General features: G+C 64.0%; 2 protein-coding genes across 2 annotated transcripts; both read right to left on the bottom strand.

Moving 5' to 3' along the window:
- Window positions 1–161: 161 nt before the first annotated feature.
- On the bottom strand, window positions 162–1,025 carry SYCN (syncollin). The gene has a single exon (XM_054808141.1). The coding sequence runs from the start codon at window positions 941–943 to the stop codon at window positions 545–547; it is 399 nt and encodes a 132-aa protein (XP_054664116.1). The 5' UTR covers window positions 944–1,025; the 3' UTR covers window positions 162–544.
- Window positions 1,026–2,531: 1,506 nt separating this feature from the next.
- LRFN1 (leucine rich repeat and fibronectin type III domain containing 1) lies at window positions 2,532–7,586 on the bottom strand. The gene is made up of 4 exons (XM_054808145.1): window positions 7,139–7,586; window positions 5,861–5,908; window positions 3,868–5,214; window positions 2,532–3,598 (listed from the first exon to the last, which is right to left on the bottom strand). The coding sequence occupies exons 3-4, from the start codon at window positions 5,190–5,192 to the stop codon at window positions 3,022–3,024; spliced, it is 1,902 nt and encodes a 633-aa protein (XP_054664120.1). The 5' UTR covers window positions 5,193–5,214; window positions 5,861–5,908; window positions 7,139–7,586; the 3' UTR covers window positions 2,532–3,021.
- Window positions 7,587–22,042: the final 14,456 nt, after the last annotated feature.

Genomic DNA, 22,042 nt, shown 5'->3' with positions numbered 1-22,042 from the left:
CCTCCCCATTCCCCACCTGCGGGTCCCTGCTTGGGAGAAGAGGGGGCTCACAGGGTGACGGTTGCGGGGACCCCTCTTCTCCCTGCCCGAAGGTGTCCTGGGGGGCTGCTGCCTCCCACCCCACCCCACCCCACCCAGTAAAGCACCCACGAGGCAGGAGCTGCTGCCGCCTCCAGGCTTTATTGGCTGCGCTCGGAGCTGTACGAGGTTGGGGGGGGGGGGGGCGGAAGGGGGGGGGGTGGCACTGCCACCTCAACGTGCGTCAGCCCACGTCTGTCAGCCTTGACCCACATGGACTCACGGTGACCTGGGTGGACTCACGGTGACTTGTCTCGGCCCACGTTCACTTGCCATGACTTGCGTTCGCTTTTCTTGGCCTGTGTTGGCTTGTCTTGGCCAACGTTGACTCAACGTTGAGTTGCGTTGGCCCACGTTGACTTGCATCAGCCCGCGTTGACTCGCGTTGACGTGCGTTGGCCCGCGTTGACTCGCGCTGACTCACGTTGACCGGCGTTGACTCGCGCAGCCCCGTGCCGCCCCCCCCTCAGTTGCACTTGCAGTAGTAACCCCTGATGGCGTCGTTCCAATCGGTGAAGACTCCCCGCCGCACCTCTTGCAACCGCGGTACCGCGCCGGCTCCGAAACGTCGGCTATTCCCCTTCTTGCCGGCCCGAGACCAGACGGTCAGCTCGCAGCGGGTGCCCACCACCAAGGAGGAGATGCGGGCAGCCCAGCCCTGGGGCATGTAGGGGACGTCGGAACCGGGGTCCACCACCAGGACCTCCCCCCCGCAGCACTGGTCGTAGTAGGGGCTGTTGTCGGCGTAAAGCTGGGCGCAGATGCGGGTACCGTTGGCCGTCCGCAGGTCGGAGGGGGCCGGGCACTGCGCCTCAGCCCCCGCCAGCGCCGTCGCCGCCAGCACCACCACCGCCAGCGCCGCCATTGCCCACCCGCCGCCTCCCCCAGCGCCGCCAAGATATACCCGGGCCCAAGGACGGGCCTGGGGGGGGGGGAACGGGGACACGGACCCAGGTGGCTGGGTCCCCCCCAAGGTGTGTAGCACGTCCCCCCTCTCCGCCCCCCCGGGGAAAGACCCAGGTGGCCGGGCTTGGGACCCCCACCCCTGGGAAGGGACCCAGGTGCTCGGGGGCCCCCCCGGGACCTCCCTCCTGCTACTCCTCCCCCCCTGGGAAGCGACGCGGGTGTCAGGGTCCCCCTCCTCCCCCCCCCTGGGAGTGGACCCAGGTGTCCAGGACCTTCACCACCACCCCCCCCCCCCCAAAATTGGGAAAGGACCCAGGTGTCCTGCCCCCTCCTCCCCCCTCCCAGCCTTGGCCATGGCCTTGGGGAAACTGAGGCACGGAAGGGGGGGGGGCAAGGCCAGGTTGCCTCTGCAGCCGGTATGCAAATGAGGAAGGGTAATTAGCCGGGAGTGGGTGGTGTAATTAGCAGAGGCCTGGGGGTGATGGGGGGGGTGGGTTGTAAGCTCCGCCCTGATTTGCATATTAATGACGCTAAGGCCACGCCCAATGCCACGGCGCCAGGGGAGGGGCGGCTGGTGGTCTCCTGGCAACTGCATCCCCGTATCCCGGCAACCGCATCCCGGCAACCGCATGGGGGGGGGGTGTAATTACTCCCTCATTAGCCTAGCCCCGCCCCCTCAGCCAATGGCCACGGCGCCCACCTCGTTAGCATACCAATGAGCTCATTTGCATGCAGGGAGCTGCCTCTTCTGGGGCTGGGGGGGGGGGGGGGGGAAACGGATGGGGGATTCTCGAGGGTCTCGTATGAGGCTGGGGGGTTCCCTGGACCCCCCCCTCAGCACACAGAGGGGGACACCCCCCCACCCTCCGAGGCAGAGGGGACCCCTGGGACACCCCCCCCCCGCCCCCACAGACAGAGCGGCTCCCCCTCCTCTTCACACACAAAAGGTTTAATCGCCGCGGGGGGGGGGGGGCCACAGGTTTTTAATGTAAAAACTTGTGTTAAACACTGCAGCGGGCCGGGGGGGCGGCTGGGGGGGACAAATAGGGCTGGGGAGGGGGATTTGGGGGGGTTACGGGGCAAAAAAGGGGGGTGATGGGGCTGGGGGGGGGGGGTTAAAGGGGTAAATGGGGCTGGGGGCGATGGGGGGGGGGGGGCGACCCCCGCGGCTTATCCAGACCAGCCAGATAGGAGGCCCCGGGCCGAGGCAGGGGGGACAAGGGACAAAGAGGGGGGGAAAGGGGACACGGGGGGGGCCCAGGCATTGGGGGGATCCCCCCCCCCCCCTCCCCAGGAAGGTCGAGGTTGGGGGGGGGGGGGGGCTGCGGTTCTCGTGTCATCTGTGCAGACATGTCAGTGGCGTGTGCGGGGCCCCCCCCCCGCCGCCGGCCCGGCCGAAGGCACCGCGGCGGGGGGCAGGCCGGGGGTTCACACGCGTGTCGGGGTGGGGGGGGGGGGGCACGCACAAGTCCCAGGGTGCGCATCCCCCGTCGGGGTGCACGCGCACGTCCTGGGGGTGCCCACGCGTGTTGGGGTACACGCGCATGTCCCAGGGTGGTACCCACGCGGGTGCCACGGGGGGGGGGGGGGGAAGGTTGCATACGGGTGCCCCCCGGGGTGGGGCACGTGGATACCGAAGGGCGGGGCGGGGGGGGGGAGCACATGGGTGTCCAGGGAGGCACATGGGTGCACGCAAGGACCTCGAGGAGCACCCAGGGGTGCACGCGGGCGCCCGGCGGCACCCACAAGCACCCGGAGGTGCCAGCAGGCACCCAGGGGTGCCGAGGCTGCATCCAACCAGCCATGGCTGTGTCAGGGCACCCATGGGCGCACCAGTCACCCAGGGGTGCGTAGGAGCACCCAAGGGTGCATCGAAGCACCCAAGGCTGCTGCGTTCAGGCACCCAGGAGCACCCCAGGCTGCGCTCAGGCACCTGGAGGTGCACGGGGGCATCCAGGGGTGCACGGGGATGCTGAGGACCCGGTGCCACCGGCGCTCCCTCCAAGCACCCTAGGGTGTTGCTGCCCCCCCACCCCCCTAGACGGTGCTCTCGAGCATCCAGTGGGTGCTGCCAAAGGAGGGGCGCAGGGTGGGGGCCGCGTCGGGCAGGTCGAGGCGCGGCAGCGAGCCGTGGCGTCGAGTCCGTGCGCGCCGTGGGTAGCTGTGACTGGGGAAAAGAACCCGCGCCCCCCCCCCAGCAGCACCCATGGGTGCCGGGGGCGGGAGGGCAGGGGGCAACGGCGGCGGTGGCGGCTCCGGCTCGGGGGGTCTGTGGGTGCCGTTGGTCTGGGAGCAGACGCTGGCGACGGCGGCGGGAGGACGTCGGGCAGCCGCTGCCTTGTAGCGGGCGGTGAGGATGAGGATGAAGACGAGGACGGAGGCGGCGATGGCGGCGCCGATGACGATGATGACGGTGCCCCCCAAAAAATGAGGTCGGGGGAGGGCAGCGCAGCCGGGGGACCCCCCGGCCGTGGCGAAACGGACGCAGCCAAGGGCGCGCGCGGTGGGCAGCGCCGTCGCCCCCTCGGTGTAGAGCGCCGAGACGCAGAGGTCGTACTCGCGCCCTGCCGCCAGGTCCCGCAGCACGAAGCTCCGGCTGGAGGGTGGCAGCAGCCTGGGGGAGGGTGGGGAAACGGACTGGATTTGGGGGTGGGGGGGGTGGGGGTGGGGGCCACGCACCTGGGGGTTCGACGCGGTGGCACGGGCGGGCAAGGCCACGCGGCTCCGTCTGTTCCCGGCAGCGCCATGCGGCCTCGTGCGACGCCCAGTGGCGCTGTGCCGTCGCACGCTGCCGTGCCCCCCCCGCAGCTCCCAGTGCAACGCACCCAAACCCGCACCCTGAGGCCCCCCCCCCCACCCCCCCGACACGCCCTGAGCACCCACCTGTAGACGAGGGAGTCGTCAAGGGAGCTGTTGTACTGGATCTGGAACATGCGGATGCCGGGGACGTGGCGCTGGGGCAGCCAGCGGATGCGCGCTGAGGACGCCGTCAGCTCGGCCGCCACGATGCGCCGCTCGCCCGTCGCCCGCGACTCGTTGCCGCCGGCGCGAGCCATGTCGGAAGGACCGGGACCGGCTTCGGCGTCCCCGTCCCCATCCCCGCGAGGGACGGGCAGCGGAAGGACAGCCACCTGCACCCGGGCGGCTGCCTCGCCGGCGGCGTTGGAGGCGACGCAGGTGAAGGCGCCGTGGTCGCGGAGCGTGGCCACCCGCAGCTCCAAGGAGCCGTCGGGACGGACGGCGCGGCGCGACCCGTTCTGCACCAACCGCCCGTCGGGACCCAACCAATGCAACGCCGGCGGAGGGTCGCCGGCGGCGGCGCAACCCAACCGTAACGGTTGACCTTCCAACACGGCGGCGGGGTCGGCGGCTGCTCCGGCGATGGCTGGTGCCCGGCACGCCAGCTCCTCCTCCGGCACGGCCCAGAGCAGGCGGCCGGCGAGCGGCGGCGGTGAAGCGCAGCTCTCCAACCGACCCGGCCGCGCCAACCGGCGCAACCACAGCAGCTCGCAGTTGCAATGCAAAGGGTTCCCCCCTGCCGCCAAACTCGGTCCCGGCGGTCCCGGCACCGGCGGTAACGCCCGTAAGCGGTTGGCGGTGAGGTCCAACCGCGCCAAGCGGGGTAACCGCGCCACCGCCCCGGCGGGGACCCGCTCCAAGAGGTTGTGATCCAAGGTGAGGGTTGCCAAACTGGCCATGCCGGCCACCGCCTCCCACGGCAAGGCCGGCAAATTGTTATGGGAGAGGTCGAGATCCTCCACCGTGGCGGCGAAGGCGGCGAAGGCGGCGGGTTCGATGGTGGCCAGTTGGTTGTTGGCCAAGATGAGGTGACGGAGGCTGGCCAAGCCCCGCAGCTGCGCCCCGCTCAGCGCCGGCAGCCGGTTGCCGTCCAGGTGGAGGGCGCGGAGAGCGCGGAGATCGGCGAAGGCGCCGGGCGCCAACCGACGCAACCCGTTACGGGAGAGGGTGAGGTGGACCAGGCTGCTCATGTTGGCGAAGTCGGCGCGTCCCACGGCGCCGATGAAGTTGTCGGCGAGACGCAGCTCCACGGCGGCGCGGTCCAGGGTGGGGGGCACGGCCAGGAGGCCCGTGCGGGCGCAGAGGAGGGTAGGGTTGGGGGCGGCCGCCGGGCAGAGGCAGCGGGGGGGGCAGCGGTGGGACCCCGCCACCGCCCCCAACATCACCAGGGGGACCAGCAGCTTCGCCATCCTCCGCCGGCCCCGGCGGCGCCTGCGGGGACGGGGTGGGGGGGGGGGGAAAGGGTCAGGTTGGGGGGGGGGGCAGGATCGGGCCCACGGGGCAGGATGGGTGTCACGGGGGACCCCACCCACCGGTTCCCCTGGGAGCCGTGAGATCCCGTGTGATCCCCGTGTGCCTTGCACGTTCCCGTGTGATCCCGTGTGTCCCAGGAGATCCAGGGAGATCCCGTGTGCCCCATGAGATCCCGTGTGCCCCATGAGATCCCGTGTGATCCCGTGTGCCTTGCATGTTCCCACGTGATCCCATGTGCCCCAGAGATCCAGGGAGATCCCACAAGATCCTGTGTGATTCCGTGAGATCCCATGCGCCTTGCATGTTCCCGTGAGATCCCATGCGTCCCAGGAGATCCCGTGTGATCCCATGTACCTTGCATGTTCCCATGAGATCCCGTGTGCCCCGTGAGATCCCGTGTGATCCCATGTATGTCGCATGTTCCTGTGTGATCCTGTGTGTCCCAGGAGATCCAGGGAGAGCCCATGTGTCCCAGGAGATCCCGTGTGATCCCGTGTACCTTGCGTGTTCCCATGTGATCCCGTGTGCCCTGCATGTTCCCGTGTGAGCCCGTGTGCCCCATGAGATCCCAGTGATCCCACGTGATCCCGTGTGATCCCGTTACCTCCTCTCAGGGCTCCATGTCGGTCCCGTCTGGGTGTCGCCGCGGGGCCTGTGGGGACAGGGGACGGGCCAGTACGGACCAGTACCGACCAGTATGGGCCAGTACAGCCCAGTATAGCTCTGCACAGCCCAGTGTGGCTCCATCTACCCCAGTATGGCCCCATACAGACCAGTCTGGGCCAGTACAGACCAGTGTTGCCTCATAGGACCCAGTATGGCCCAATACACCCCAGTATGGCCCCACACACCCCAGTTATGGGCAAGAACAGCCCAGTACAGCCCAGTATGGCTCCACACACCCCAGTTATGGGCAAGAACAGCCCAGTACAGCCCAGTAGAGCTCCACACACCCCAGTTATGGCCAAGAAGAGCCCAGTACAGCCCAGTATGGCTCCACACACCCCAGTATGACCAAGAACAGCCCAGTATGGCTCCATACACCCCAGTATGGCCCAGTACAGCCCAGTATGGCTCCACACACCCCAGTATGACCAAGAACAGCCCAGTATGGCTCCATACACCCCAGTATGGCTCCACACACCCCAGTATGACCCCACACACCCCAGTATGACCAAGAACAGCCCCGTTTGGCTCCATACACCCCAGTATGGCCCAGTACAGCCCAGTATGGCTCTGTATATACCAGTATGGCCCAGTAGAGTCCAGTACGGCTCCATACACCCTGGGTATGGCCCAGAACAACCCAGAAAAGCCCAGTACAGCCCAGTATGGCCAGGAACAGCCCCAGTATAGCCCAGTATGGCTCCACACACCCTGATACGGCCCAGTCCAAGCCAGTACAGACCAACACAACCCAGTATAGCCCAGTATTATCAGGTAAAACCCCACATAGCCCATTACAGTCTAATAAGACCCAGCCCAGCCCAGTAGAGACCAGTACGGGACTGCACAACCCAGTATAGCCCTGTACAGGAATGCACAGCCCAGTACAGCCCAGTACGGGACTGCACAGCCCAGTACAGCCCAGTACAGGTGTGCACAGCCCAGTACAGCCCAATACGGGACTGCACAGCCCAGTACAACCCTTTACGGGAATGCACAGCCCAGTACAGCCCAGTACAGCCCAGTACGGGACTGCACAACCCAGGGATCACCCCCCGGTGCCTCCCCCAGCCCCCAGTGGTCCCCCCACCCCCCCCTCCCCGGTAACTGCCCCCCTCTCCCCCCCTAACACCTGGCCTCCGGTAACCCCCCCCCCGTACCCCGGCCCCGGTAACCGCCCGTCGTCCCCCCCCGCCCCGGTGAAGGCTCCCGGTACCTGGGGGGGGGGGCTCAGCCCACGGACGCTCCCATCGCGGCTCCGAGCGTGGCACCGACCCGGGGGGGGGGGGGCACCGGGCCCGGTCAGGCCTCGCCCCACCGGGGGGCCATGGGCGGGGAGGGGGGGGGGGGAGGGAGAGCACCGGGCCCGGTTGTAGCGGGGTTGGGGAGGGGCGATGGGATGGGGAGGGTTATCGGTACCGGGGCGGAGGATGCCGGTACAGGGGTGGGGGAGCACCGGGATGCCGGGCCCGGGGTGGGGATACCGGGATGCCGGGGACGGTACCGGGATGCCGGGCCGGGCTGATGGCGGCAGGGCGGATGCGGCGCGGGAGGGGCGGGGGGAAGGCGGCCCCGGTGCGGGTGGCGGTGCCGGTGCAGCCCCGATCCCGCCGGCACAGGCCGCCGCCGCCGCCGCCGCTCGGAGCCGCAGAGCCGCCGGGGCGGGGCGGGGCGGGGCCGGCGGGCGGGACCACCGACCCACGGGGGTGGGGGACCCACGGGGGGGGCGGGGGGACGGGACCCACGGAGGGACGGGGCAGGCTCTGCTCCCCCGCACCGGCGGGGCCCCGGAGCCACTGGTCCCTCTGTCCGTCGGTCCCTGTGCCCGTCCGCCCCGGCCCTCCCTCCCTCCGTCTGGCTGTCCATCCCTCCTTCCTTCCCTCCATCAAGTCCTCCATCCCTCCCTCTCCCCTTCCTTCCATCTGGCCCTCTCTCCCTCCGTCTGTCCCTCTCTCCTTCCTTCCCTCCTTCCCTCCATCCTTCCATCCCTCCATCCCACCATCCCTCCATCCTTCCATCCCTCCATCCTTCCATCCCTCCATCCCTCCATCCCTCCATCCCTCCATCCTTCCATCCCTCCATCCCACCATCCCTCCATCCCTCCATCCCTCCATCCCTCCATCCCTCCATCCCTCCATCCCTCCATCCCACCATCCCTCTCTCCTTCCTTCCCTCCATCCCTCCGTCCCTCCATCCCTCCATCCCACCATCCTTCCATCCCTCTGTCCCTCTGTCCCTCCATCCCTTCATCCCTCCATCCTTCCATCCCTCCGTCCCTCCATCCCTCCATCCCTTCATCCCTCCGTCCCTTTGTCCCTCTGTCCCTCCATCCCACCAACTCTCCATCCCTGCATCCCTCCCTCCCACCATCTGTCCCTCCATCCCTCCATCCCACCATCCCTCCGTCCTTCCGTCCCTCCATCCCTCCCTTCCTTCGTCCCTCTGTCCCTCCGTCCCTCCGTCCCATCAACTCTCCATCCCTGCATCCCTCCGTCCTTCTGTCCCTCCATCCCACCATCCCTCCCTCCCTCCGTCCCTCTCCCCACCCACGTCCCATGGGACCCCACACACCAGAGGCCAGGGACGCTCTGGGGACACGTGGCCGGAGCCCTTGGGGACAGTGGAGACGGGCTGGGGATGGGGCGCTGGGTATACTGGGGGACCTGGGCTGGGGATACTGGGGGACCCGGGCTGGGGACACTGGGGACGCACTGGTGACACTAGGGGGATGTGAACTGGGGACACTGGGGATGCTGGGGACCCTGGGAGACACAAAGTGGGGACACTGGGGGATGTGAACTGGGGACACTGGGGATGCTGGGGACCCTGGGAGACACGAAGTGGGGACACTGGGGGATGTGAACTGGGGACACTGGGGATGCTGGGGACCCTGGGAGACACGAAGTGGGGACACTGGGGGATGTGAACTGGGGACACTGGGAGACATGAAGTGGGGACACTGGGAACACTGGGGGATGTGAACTGGGGACACTGGGGACACACTGGGGACACAATGGGGACCGGGGTGGGGGTGGGTGTCATGCGCCACGTGGTCAGGACACCCGAGTCACCGCCCACAGCCCCGCCCCCACAGACCACGCCCACAGCCCCACCCCAAAATCTCAAGCCCCGCCCCCGGGTAGGGGCCAAGACCACCCTGCACAGGAGGGGGCGGAGCGAACCTGAAGGGGTGTGGCCATGGAGAGAAGGCGTGGCCGTGGAGGGGGCGTGGCCAGTGAGGGGGGCGTGGCCCAGAAAGATGTTAAGGCGCTGCTGGGGGCTCCATGTGTGTAGTGAGCTGTGTCTGTCCTCAGCGTGTCCCTCTGCTCTGCACCCCATGGCTCTTCCGCCGTCCTCCTGCCTGTGGCTGCCTGACATTTTAAGTCCTTTCCCGTACGGATGGGACAGTTGGGCAGTGACAGATGGAGGGAACTCTTTCGGTGGCTAGGCGAGCCTGCGGCTGCCATGTTAGCGGGGCTGGGCGGGGACCATCGAGGGATGTTTGTCTAGAAACATCTTCTCCGTGGCTGGTATTTCTGTTGCGCATTAAAGAATAAATCTTCACAGGTGTGCGCTGGGGCTGGGCAGCCCAGGTGGGTCTGATGAGGATGGGGCTGGGCTTAGTTTTTAAAAGGGCTGTAGGTGGGGTGGCCGTGCTCCGCCCCGGGGCTCTAGCTGGCGAGGGGATTGTCTGTGCTCGCCTGCCGTTGGGAGCTGGCCTAGGAGAGAATCGAAGGGGCTGCCACAGGCAGATGTCTCTTACAAGGAGCAGCAGGTCCATGCGGCAAGGTTGGATCCCTCCCAGCGTTCAAACGACCGCGTGCACCATCAGCACGCAGCGCCAGGAGTTCGGTGCCTCCGTCGGCCGTGCGTGTGAGCTGCCGTCCATCCGGGAAGCCTGGTGGGAGAGGAGCGTCGAGGTACCCGCTGCCTGTTCCTGGGTGGGCGAGGGTCGGGCAGCCGGCTCTGCGGAGGAGGAAGGGGCAGAGGCAGAGAGAGGACTCGGGGTGGTGAAGGAGGTGCGGTGAGTTGTGTGTCCATCCCTGCCGTGCTTCTCCAGATCTCTGCCTGCCTCCTTCCTGTCCCGGCCTCCATCACCCTTTCGGGCTGGCTGGCTCCACCAAGATATTTGCTCTTCTGCCAATGCTGACCTGTACCCTGCTGCCTTCCACTTTTCCTTTCTCTGCCTCTCCTGTTCTGGTAGCTCACCTGTAATTATTTAACTCTTCTTCTATTACTACTGAAAAATGCATTTCTATGTCTCTATCCATCCAGCAAAATGTCTTTGTCATCAGTGTGTCCCTCCAAACCTCACCCCCTTGTTCTTCCAATGTCCTTCACCCTGAGGCTGTATGCAGCGTTCCCTCGGCGCCCATTTGAGAACTTACCTGTCTGGACAGAAGTGTTGGTGGGATGGAGAGAGGTAGCAAACTGTTACGTGTTAAAGGCGAGCCCGCAGCCCCAGTGTGAGTGCGGCTGTCCGAGGGCCGCTGAGGGAGGTTTGAGGCCAGGCACCAGTTTTGGTGATGGCACTTCTGGCATTCTCCACCAAACTCAATGCTCACCCTCAAAACTCCAAACGTCGAGCCCCTGCTCCCAGGCCAAAGGTGCCAGACCCAAAATGCGTGCCTGGCCTCAAACCTCCCTTGGTGGCCCTCGTACAGCCCCACTCCCACTGGGGCTGCGGGCTCGCAGAGACGAGCAAGGCCTCGACATAGCACCTTACGTCACTCTACCCTCGGCCAAAATCAGCATTCACCCTCAAAACTCCAAACGTCGAGCCCCTGCTCCCAGGCCAAAGGTGCCAGACCCAAAACGCCTGCATGGCCTCAAACCTCCCTTGGTGGCCCTCACACAGCCCCATTCACATTGGGGCTGCGGGCTCGCCGAGACGAGCAAGGCCTCGACATAGCACCTTACGTCACTCTACCCTCGGCCAAAATCAGCATTCACCCTCAAAACTCCAAACGTCGAGCCCCTGCTCCCAGGCCAAAGGTGCCAGACCCAAAATGCGTGCCTGGCCTCAAACCTCCCTTGGTGGCCCTCGCACAGCCCCATTCACATTGGGGCTGCGGGCTCGCCGAGACGAGCAAGGCCTCGACATAGCACCTTACGTCACTCTACCCTCGGCCAAAATCAGCATTCACCCTCAAAACTCCAAACGTCGAGCCCCTGCTCCCAGGCCAAAGGTGCCAGACCCAAAACGCGTGCCTGGCCTCAAACCTCCCTTGGTGGCCCTCGCACAGCCCCACTCCCACTGGGGCTGCGGGCTCGCCGAGACGAGCAAGGCCTCGACATAGCACCTTACGTCACTCTACCCTCGGCCAAAATCAGCATTCACCCTCAAAACTCCAAACGTCGAGCCCCTGCTCCCAGGCCAAAGGTGCCAGACCCAAAATGCGTGCCTGGCCTCAAACCTCCCTTGGTGGCCCTCGCACAGCCCCACTCCCACTGGGGCTGCGGGCTCGCCGAGACGAGCAAGGCCTCGACATAGCACCTTACGTCACTCTACCCTCGGCCAAAATCAGCATTCACCCTCAAAACTCCAAACGTCGAGCCCCTGCTCCCAGGCCAAAGGTGCCAGACCCAAAACGCGTGCCTGGCCTCAAACCTCCCTTGGTGGCCCTCGCACAGCACCACTCACACTGGGGCTGCGGGCTCGCCGAGACGAGCAAGGCCTCGACATAGCACCTTACGTCACTCTACCCTCGGCCAAAATCAGCATTCACCCTCAAAACTCCAAACGTCGAGCCCCTGCTCCCAGGCCAAAGGTGCCAGACCCAAAACGCCTGCCTGGCCTCAAACCTCCCTTGGTGGCCCTCGCACAGCCCCATTCACATTGGGGCTGCGGGCTCGCCGAGACGAGCAAGGCCTCGACATAGCACCTTACGTCACTCTACCCTCGGCCAAAATCAGCATTCACCCTCAAAACTCCAAACGTCGAGCCCCTGCTCCCAGGCCAAAGGTGCCAGACCCAAAACGCGTGCCTGGCCTCAAACCTCCCTTGGTGGCCCTCGCACAGCACCACTCACACTGGGGCTGCGGGTTCGCCGAGACGAGCAAGGCCTCGACATAGCACCTTACGTCACTCTACCCTCGGCCAAAATCAGCATTCACCCTCAAAACTCCAAACGTCGAGCCCCTGCTCCCAGGCCAAAGGTGCCAGACCCAAAACGCCTGCCTGGCCTCAAACCTCCCTTGGTGGCCCTCGCACAGCCCCACTCCCACTGGGGCTGCGGGCTCGCCGAGACGAGCAAGGCCTCGACATAGCACCTTACGTCACTCTACCCTCGGCCAAAATCAGCATTCACCCTCAAAACTCCAAACGTCGAGCCCCTGCTCCCAGGCCAAAGGTGCCAGACCCAAAACGCGTGCCTGGCCTCAAACCTCCCTTGGTGGCCCTCGCACAGCACCATTCACATTGGGGCTGCGGGCTCGCCGAGACGAGCAAGGCCTCGACATAGCACCTTACGTCACTCTACCCTCGGCCAAAATCAGCATTCACCCTCAAAACTCCAAACGTCGAGCCCCTGCTCCCAGGCCAAAGGTGCCAGACCCAAAACGCCTGCCTGGCCTCAAACCTCCCTTGGTGGCCCTCGCACAGCCCCATTCACATTGGGGCTGCGGGCTCGCCGAGACGAGCAAGGCCTCGACATAGCACCTTACGTCACTCTACCCTCGGCCAAAATCAGCATTCACCCTCAAAACTCCAAACGTCGAGCCCCTGCTCCCAGGCCAAAGGTGCCAGACCCAAAACGCCTGCATGGCCTCAAACCTCCCTTGGTGGCCCTCGCACAGCACCACTCACACTGGGGCTGCGGGCTCGCCGAGACGAGCAAGGCCTCGACATAGCACCTTACGTCACTCTACCCTCGGCCAAAATCAGCATTCACCCTCAAAACTCCAAACGTCGAGCCCCTGCTCCCAGGCCAAAGGTGCCAGACCCAAAACGCCTGCCTGGCCTCAAACCTCCCTTGGTGGCCCTCGCACAGCCCCATTCACATTGGGGCTGCGGGCTCGCCGAGACGAGCAAGGCCTCGACATAGCACCTTACGTCACTCTACCCTCGGCCAAAATCAGCATTCACCCTCAAAACTCCAAACGTCGAGCCCCTGCTCCCAGGCCAAAGGTGCCAGACCCAAAACGCGTGCCTGGCCTCAAACCTCCCTTGGTGGCCCTCGCACAGCACCACTCACACTGGGGCTGCGGGTTCGCCGAGACGAGCAAGGCCTCGACATAGCACCTTACGTCACTCTACCCTCGGCCAAAATCAGCATTCACCCTCAAAACTCCAAACGTCGAGCCCCTGCTCCCAGGCCAAAGGTGCCAGACCCAAAACGCCTGCATGGCCTCAAACCTCCCTTGGTGGCCCTCGCACAGCACCACTCACACTGGGGCTGCGGGCTCGCCGAGACGAGCAAGGCCTCGACATAGCACCTTACGTCACTCTACCCTCGGCCAAAATCAGCATTCACCCTCAAAACTCCAAACGTCGAGCCCCTGCTCCCAGGCCAAAGGTGCCAGACCCAAAACGCCTGCATGGCCTCAAACCTCCCTTGGTGGCCCTCGCACAGCACCATTCACACTGGGGCTGCGGGCTCGCCGAGACGAGCAAGGCCTCGACATAGCACCTTACGTCACTCTACCCTCGGCCAAAATCAGCATTCACCCTCAAAACTCCAAACGTCGAGCCCCTGCTCCCAGGCCAAAGGTGCCAGACCCAAAACGCCTGCCTGGCCTCAAACCTCCCTTGGTGGCCCTCGCACAGCACCATTCACACTGGGGCTGCGGGCTCGCCGAGACGAGCAAGGCCTCGACATAGCACCTTACGTCACTCTACCCTCGGCCAAAATCAGCATTCACCCTCAAAACTCCAAACGTCGAGCCCCTGCTCCCAGGCCAAAGGTGCCAGACCCAAAACGCGTGCCTGGCCTCAAACCTCCCTTGGTGGCCCTCGCACAGCCCCATTCACACTGGGGCTGCGGGCTCGCCGAGACGAGCAAGGCCTCGACATAGCACCTTACGTCACTCTACCCTCGGCCAAAATCAGCATTCACCCTCAAAACTCCAAACGTCGAGCCCCTGCTCCCAGGCCAAAGGTGCCAGACCCAAAACGCCTGCCTGGCCTCAAACCTCCCTTGGTGGCCCTCGCACAGCACCACTCACACTGGGGCTGCGGGTTCGCCGAGACGAGCAAGGCCTCGACATAGCACCTTACGTCACTCTACCCTCGGCCAAAATCAGCATTCACCCTCAAAACTCCAAACGTCGAGCCCCTGCTCCCAGGCCAAAGGTGCCAGACCCAAAACGCCTGCATGGCCTCAAACCTCCCTTGGTGGCCCTCGCACAGCACCATTCACATTGGGGCTGCGGGCTCGCCGAGACGAGCAAGGCCTCGACATAGCACCTTACGTCACTCTACCCTCGGCCAAAATCAGCATTCACCCTCAAAACTCCAAACGTCGAGCCCCTGCTCCCAGGCCAAAGGTGCCAGACCCAAAACGCGTGCATGGCCTCAAACCTCCCTTGGTGGCCCTCGCACAGCACCATTCACACTGGGGCTGCGGGCTCGCCGAGACGAGCAAGGCCTCGACATAGCACCTTACGTCACTCTACCCTCGGCCAAAATCAGCATTCACCCTCAAAACTCCAAACGTCGAGCCCCTGCTCCCAGGCCAAAGGTGCCAGACCCAAAATGCGTGCCTGGCCTCAAACCTCCCTTGGTGGCCCTCGCACAGCACCACTCACATTGGGGCTGCGGGCTCGCCGAGACGAGCAAGGCCTCGACATAGCACCTTACGTCACTCTACCCTCGGCCAAAATCAGCATTCACCCTCAAAACTCCAAACGTCGAGCCCCTGCTCCCAGGCCAAAGGTGCCAGACCCAAAACGCCTGCATGGCCTCAAACCTCCCTTGGTGGCCCTCGCACAGCACCACTCACACTGGGGCTGCGGGTTCGCCGAGACGAGCAAGGCCTCGACATAGCACCTTACGTCACTCTACCCTCGGCCAAAATCAGCATTCACCCTCAAAACTCCAAACGTCGAGCCCCTGCTCCCAGGCCAAAGGTGCCAGACCCAAAACGCCTGCATGGCCTCAAACCTCCCTTGGTGGCCCTCGCACAGCACCACTCACACTGGGGCTGCGGGCTCGCCGAGACGAGCAAGGCCTCGACATAGCACCTTACGTCACTCTACCCTCGGCCAAAATCAGCATTCACCCTCAAAACTCCAAACGTCGAGCCCCTGCTCCCAGGCCAAAGGTGCCAGACCCAAAACGCCTGCCTGGCCTCAAACCTCCCTTGGTGGCCCTCGCACAGCCCCATTCACATTGGGGCTGCGGGCTCGCCGAGACGAGCAAGGCCTCGACATAGCACCTTACGTCACTCTACCCTCGGCCAAAATCAGCATTCACCCTCAAAACTCCAAACGTCGAGCCCCTGCTCCCAGGCCAAAGGTGCCAGACCCAAAACGCCTGCCTGGCCTCAAACCTCCCTTGGTGGCCCTCGCACAGCACCACTCACACTGGGGCTGCGGGCTCGCCGAGACGAGCAAGGCCTCGACATAGCACCTTACGTCACTCTACCCTCGGCCAAAATCAGCATTCACCCTCAAAACTCCAAACGTCGAGCCCCTGCTCCCAGGCCAAAGGTGCCAGACCCAAAACGCGTGCATGGCCTCAAACCTCCCTTGGTGGCCCTCGCACAGCACCACTCACACTGGGGCTGCGGGCTCGCCGAGACGAGCAAGGCCTCGACATAGCACCTTACGTCACTCTACCCTCGGCCAAAATCAGCATTCACCCTCAAAACTCCAAACGTCGAGCCCCTGCTCCCAGGCCAAAGGTGCCAGACCCAAAACGCCTGCCTGGCCTCAAACCTCCCTTGGTGGCCCTCGCACAGCACCATTCACATTGGGGCTGCGGGCTCGCCGAGACGAGCAAGGCCTCGACATAGCACCTTACGTCACTCTACCCTCGGCCAAAATCAGCATTCACCCTCAAAACTCCAAACGTCGAGCCCCTGCTCCCAGGCCAAAGGTGCCAGACCCAAAACGCCTGCCTGGCCTCAAACCTCCCTTGGTGGCCCTCGCACAGCACCACTCACACTGGGGCTGCGGGCTCGCCGAGACGAGCAAGGCCTCGACATAGCACCTTACGTCACTCTACCCTCGGCCAAAATCAGCATTCACCCTCAAAACTCCAAACGTCGAGCCCCTGCTCCCAGGCCAAAGGTGCCAGACCCAAAACGCGTGCCTGGCCTCAAACCTCCCTTGGTGGCCCTCGCACAGCCCCATTCACATTGGGGCTGCGGGCTCGCCGAGACGAGCAAGGCCTCGACATAGCACCTTACGTCACTCTACCCTCGGCCAAAATCAGCATTCACCCTCAAAACTCCAAACGTCGAGCCCCTGCTCCCAGGCCAAAGGTGCCAGACCCAAAACGCGTGCCTGGCCTCAAACCTCCCTTGGTGGCCCTCGCACAGCACCACTCACACTGGGGCTGCGGGCTCGCCGAGACGAGCAAGGCCTCGACATAGCACCTTACGTCACTCTACCCTCGGCCAAAATCAGCATTCACCCTCAAAACTCCAAACGTCGAGCCCCTGCTCCCAGGCCAAAGGTGCCAGACCCAAAACGCGTGCATGGCCTCAAACCTCCCTTGGTGGCCCTCGCACAGCACCATTCACATTGGGGCTGCGGGCTCGCCGAGACGAGCAAGGCCTCGACATAGCACCTTACGTCACTCTACCCTCGGCCAAAATCAGCATTCACCCTCAAAACTCCAAACGTCGAGCCCCTGCTCCCAGGCCAAAGGTGCCAGACCCAAAACGCGTGCATGGCCTCAAACCTCCCTTGGTGGCCCTCGCACAGCCCCATTCACATTGGGGCTGCGGGCTCGCCGAGACGAGCAAGGCCTCGACATAGCACCTTACGTCACTCTACCCTCGGCCAAAATCAGCATTCACCCTCAAAACTCCAAACGTCGAGCCCCTGCTCCCAGGCCAAAGGTGCCAGACCCAAAACGCCTGCCTGGCCTCAAACCTCCCTTGGTGGCCCTCGCACAGCACCATTCACATTGGGGCTGCGGGCTCGCCGAGACGAGCAAGGCCTCGACATAGCACCTTACGTCACTCTACCCTCGGCCAAAATCAGCATTCACCCTCAAAACTCCAAACGTCGAGCCCCTGCTCCCAGGCCAAAGGTGCCAGACCCAAAACGCGTGCATGGCCTCAAACCTCCCTTGGTGGCCCTCGCACAGCACCACTCACACTGGGGCTGCGGGCTCGCCGAGACGAGCAAGGCCTCGACATAGCACCTTACGTCACTCTACCCTCGGCCAAAATCAGCATTCACCCTCAAAACTCCAAACGTCGAGCCCCTGCTCCCAGGCCAAAGGTGCCAGACCCAAAACGCCTGCCTGGCCTCAAACCTCCCTTGGTGGCCCTCGCACAGCACCACTCACACTGGGGCTGCGGGCTCGCCGAGACGAGCAAGGCCTCGACATAGCACCTTACGTCACTCTACCCTCGGCCAAAATCAGCATTCACCCTCAAAACTCCAAACGTCGAGCCCCTGCTCCCAGGCCAAAGGTGCCAGACCCAAAACGCCTGCCTGGCCTCAAACCTCCCTTGGTGGCCCTCGCACAGCACCACTCACATTGGGGCTGCGGGCTCGCCGAGACGAGCAAGGCCTCGACATAGCACCTTACGTCACTCTACCCTCGGCCAAAATCAGCATTCACCCTCAAAACTCCAAACGTCGAGCCCCTGCTCCCAGGCCAAAGGTGCCAGACCCAAAACGCCTGCCTGGCCTCAAACCTCCCTTGGTGGCCCTCGCACAGCACCACTCACACTGGGGCTGCGGGCTCGCCGAGACGAGCAAGGCCTCGACATAGCACCTTACGTCACTCTACCCTCGGCCAAAATCAGCATTCACCCTCAAAACTCCAAACGTCGAGCCCCTGCTCCCAGGCCAAAGGTGCCAGACCCAAAACGCCTGCCTGGCCTCAAACCTCCCTTGGTGGCCCTCGCACAGCACCACTCACACTGGGGCTGCGGGCTCGCCGAGACGAGCAAGGCCTCGACATAGCACCTTACGTCACTCTACCCTCGGCCAAAATCAGCATTCACCCTCAAAACTCCAAACGTCGAGCCCCTGCTCCCAGGCCAAAGGTGCCAGACCCAAAACGCGTGCCTGGCCTCAAACCTCCCTTGGTGGCCCTCGCACAGCACCACTCACACTGGGGCTGCGGGCTCGCCGAGACGAGCAAGGCCTCGACATAGCACCTTACGTCACTCTACCCTCGGCCAAAATCAGCATTCACCCTCAAAACTCCAAACGTCGAGCCCCTGCTCCCAGGCCAAAGGTGCCAGACCCAAAACGCGTGCCTGGCCTCAAACCTCCCTTGGTGGCCCTCGCACAGCCCCATTCACATTGGGGCTGCGGGCTCGCCGAGACGAGCAAGGCCTCGACATAGCACCTTACGTCACTCTACCCTCGGCCAAAATCAGCATTCACCCTCAAAACTCCAAACGTCGAGCCCCTGCTCCCAGGCCAAAGGTGCCAGACCCAAAACGCGTGCCTGGCCTCAAACCTCCCTTGGTGGCCCTCGCACAGCACCACTCACACTGGGGCTGCGGGCTCGCCGAGACGAGCAAGGCCTCGACATAGCACCTTACGTCACTCTACCCTCGGCCAAAATCAGCATTCACCCTCAAAACTCCAAACGTCGAGCCCCTGCTCCCAGGCCAAAGGTGCCAGACCCAAAACGCGTGCATGGCCTCAAACCTCCCTTGGTGGCCCTCGCACAGCACCATTCACATTGGGGCTGCGGGCTCGCCGAGACGAGCAAGGCCTCGACATAGCACCTTACGTCACTCTACCCTCGGCCAAAATCAGCATTCACCCTCAAAACTCCAAACGTCGAGCCCCTGCTCCCAGGCCAAAGGTGCCAGACCCAAAACGCGTGCCTGGCCTCAAACCTCCCTTGGTGGCCCTCGCACAGCCCCATTCACATTGGGGCTGCGGGCTCGCCGAGACGAGCAAGGCCTCGACATAGCACCTTACGTCACTCTACCCTCGGCCAAAATCAGCATTCACCCTCAAAACTCCAAACGTCGAGCCCCTGCTCCCAGGCCAAAGGTGCCAGACCCAAAACGCGTGCCTGGCCTCAAACCTCCCTTGGTGGCCCTCGCACAGCACCATTCACATTGGGGCTGCGGGCTCGCCGAGACGAGCAAGGCCTCGACATAGCACCTTACGTCACTCTACCCTCGGCCAAAATCAGCATTCACCCTCAAAACTCCAAACGTCGAGCCCCTGCTCCCAGGCCAAAGGTGCCAGACCCAAAACGCGTGCATGGCCTCAAACCTCCCTTGGTGGCCCTCGCACAGCACCACTCACACTGGGGCTGCGGGCTCGCCGAGACGAGCAAGGCCTCGACATAGCACCTTACGTCACTCTACCCTCGGCCAAAATCAGCATTCACCCTCAAAACTCCAAACGTCGAGCCCCTGCTCCCAGGCCAAAGGTGCCAGACCCAAAACGCGTGCCTGGCCTCAAACCTCCCTTGGTGGCCCTCGCACAGCACCACTCACACTGGGGCTGCGGGCTCGCCGAGACGAGCAAGGCCTCGACATAGCACCTTACGTCACTCTACCCTCGGCCAAAATCAGCATTCACCCTCAAAACTCCAAACGTCGAGCCCCTGCTCCCAGGCCAAAGGTGCCAGACCCAAAACGCCTGCCTGGCCTCAAACCTCCCTTGGTGGCCCTCGCACAGCCCCATTCACATTGGGGCTGCGGGCTCGCCGAGACGAGCAAGGCCTCGACATAGCACCTTACGTCACTCTACCCTCGGCCAAATCAGCATTCACCCTCAAAACTCCAAACGTCGAGCCCCTGCTCCCAGGCCAAAGGTGCCAGACCCAAAACGCCTGCCTGGCCTCAAACCTCCCTTGGTGGCCCTCGCACAGCCCACTCACACTGGGGCTGCGGGCTCGCCGAGACGAGCAAGGCCTCGACATAGCACCTTACGTCACTCTACCCTCGGCCAAAATCAGCATTCACCCTCAAAACTCCAAACGTCGAGCCCCTGCTCCCAGGCCAAAGGTGCCAGACCCAAAACGCGTGCCTGGCCTCAAACCTCCCTTGGTGGCCCTCGCACAGCACCACTCACATTGGGGCTGCGGGCTCGCCGAGACGAGCAAGGCCTCGACATAGCACCTTACGTCACTCTACCCTCGGCCAAAATCAGCATTCACCCTCAAAACTCCAAACGTCGAGCCCCTGCTCCCAGGCCAAAGGTGCCAGACCCAAAACGCGTGCCTGGCCTCAAACCTCCCTTGGTGGCCCTCGCACAGCACCACTCACACTGGGGCTGCGGGCTCGCCGAGACGAGCAAGGCCTCGACATAGCACCTTACGTCACTCTACCCTCGGCCAAAATCAGCATTCACCCTCAAAACTCCAAACGTCGAGCCCCTGCTCCCAGGCCAAAGGTGCCAGACCCAAAACGCGTGCCTGGCCTCAAACCTCCCTTGGTGGCCCTCGCACAGCACCACTCACATTGGGGCTGCGGGCTCGCCGAGACGAGCAAGGCCTCGACATAGCACCTTACGTCACTCTACCCTCGGCCAAAATCAGCATTCACCCTCAAAACTCCAAACGTCGAGCCCCTGCTCCCAGGCCAAAGGTGCCAGACCCAAAACGCGTGCCTGGCCTCAAACCTCCCTTGGTGGCCCTCGCACAGCACCACTCACACTGGGGCTGCGGGCTCGCCGAGACGAGCAAGGCCTCGACATAGCACCTTACGTCACTCTACCCTCGGCCAAAATCAGCATTCACCCTCAAAACTCCAAACGTCGAGCCCCTGCTCCCAGGCCAAAGGTGCCAGACCCAAAACGCGTGCCTGGCCTCAAACCTCCCTTGGTGGCCCTCGCACAGCACCACTCACACTGGGGCTGCGGGCTCGCCGAGACGAGCAAGGCCTCGACATAGCACCTTACGTCACTCTACCCTCGGCCAAAATCAGCATTCACCCTCAAAACTCCAAACGTCGAGCCCCTGCTCCCAGGCCAAAGGTGCCAGACCCAAAACGCGTGCCTGGCCTCAAACCTCCCTTGGTGGCCCTCGCACAGCACCACTCACACTGGGGCTGCGGGCTCGCCGAGACGAGCAAGGCCTCGACATAGCACCTTACGTCACTCTACCCTCGGCCAAAATCAGCATTCACCCTCAAAACTCCAAACGTCGAGCCCCTGCTCCCAGGCCAAAGGTGCCAGACCCAAAACGCGTGCCTGGCCTCAAACCTCCCTTGGTGGCCCTCGCACAGCACCACTCACACTGGGGCTGCGGGCTCGCCGAGACGAGCAAGGCCTCGACATAGCACCTTACGTCACTCTACCCTCGGCCAAAATCAGCATTCACCCTCAAAACTCCAAACGTCGAGCCCCTGCTCCCAGGCCAAAGGTGCCAGACCCAAAACGCGTGCCTGGCCTCAAACCTCCCTTGGTGGCCCTCGCACAGCACCACTCACACTGGGGCTGCGGGCTCGCCGAGACGAGCAAGGCCTCGACATAGCACCTTACGTCACTCTACCCTCGGCCAAAATCAGCATTCACCCTCAAAACTCCAAACGTCGAGCCCCTGCTCCCAGGCCAAAGGTGCCAGACCCAAAACGCGTGCCTGGCCTCAAACCTCCCTTGGTGGCCCTCGCACAGCCCCACTCACACTGGGGCTGCGGGCTCGCCGAGACGAGCAAGGCCTCGACATAGCACCTTACGTCACTCTACCCTCGGCCAAAATCAGCATTCACCCTCAAAACTCCAAACGTCGAGCCCCTGCTCCCAGGCCAAAGGTGCCAGACCCAAAACGCGTGCCTGGCCTCAAACCTCCCTTGGTGGCCCTCGCACAGCACCATTCACATTGGGGCTGCGGGCTCGCCGAGACGAGCAAGGCCTCGACATAGCACCTTACGTCACTCTACCCTCGGCCAAAATCAGCATTCACCCTCAAAACTCCAAACGTCGAGCCCCTGCTCCCAGGCCAAAGGTGCCAGACCCAAAACGCGTGCCTGGCCTCAAACCTCCCTTGGTGGCCCTCGCACAGCACCACTCACAT

Source organism: Grus americana, chromosome 34 (genome assembly GCF_028858705.1).
Source record: "Grus americana isolate bGruAme1 chromosome 34, bGruAme1.mat, whole genome shotgun sequence".
NCBI classification, from domain to species: domain Eukaryota; kingdom Metazoa; phylum Chordata; class Aves; order Gruiformes; family Gruidae; genus Grus; species Grus americana.
This window is presented reverse-complemented; position numbering and strand designations above follow the sequence as displayed.

Excerpts from the sequence above, each read along its gene's own strand:
- SYCN (XM_054808141.1), bottom strand. The coding sequence starts at position 943 with ATGGCGGCGCTGGCGGTGGTGGTGCTGGCGGCGACGGCGCTGGCGGGG.
- LRFN1 (XM_054808145.1), bottom strand. The coding sequence starts at position 5,192 with ATGGCGAAGCTGCTGGTCCCCCTGGTGATGTTGGGGGCGGTGGCGGGG. Across the intron at positions 3,599-3,867 it reads GACGACTCCCTCGTCTACAG|GCTGCTGCCACCCTCCAGCC; the intron begins GTGGGTGCTCAG and ends ACCCTCCCCCAG.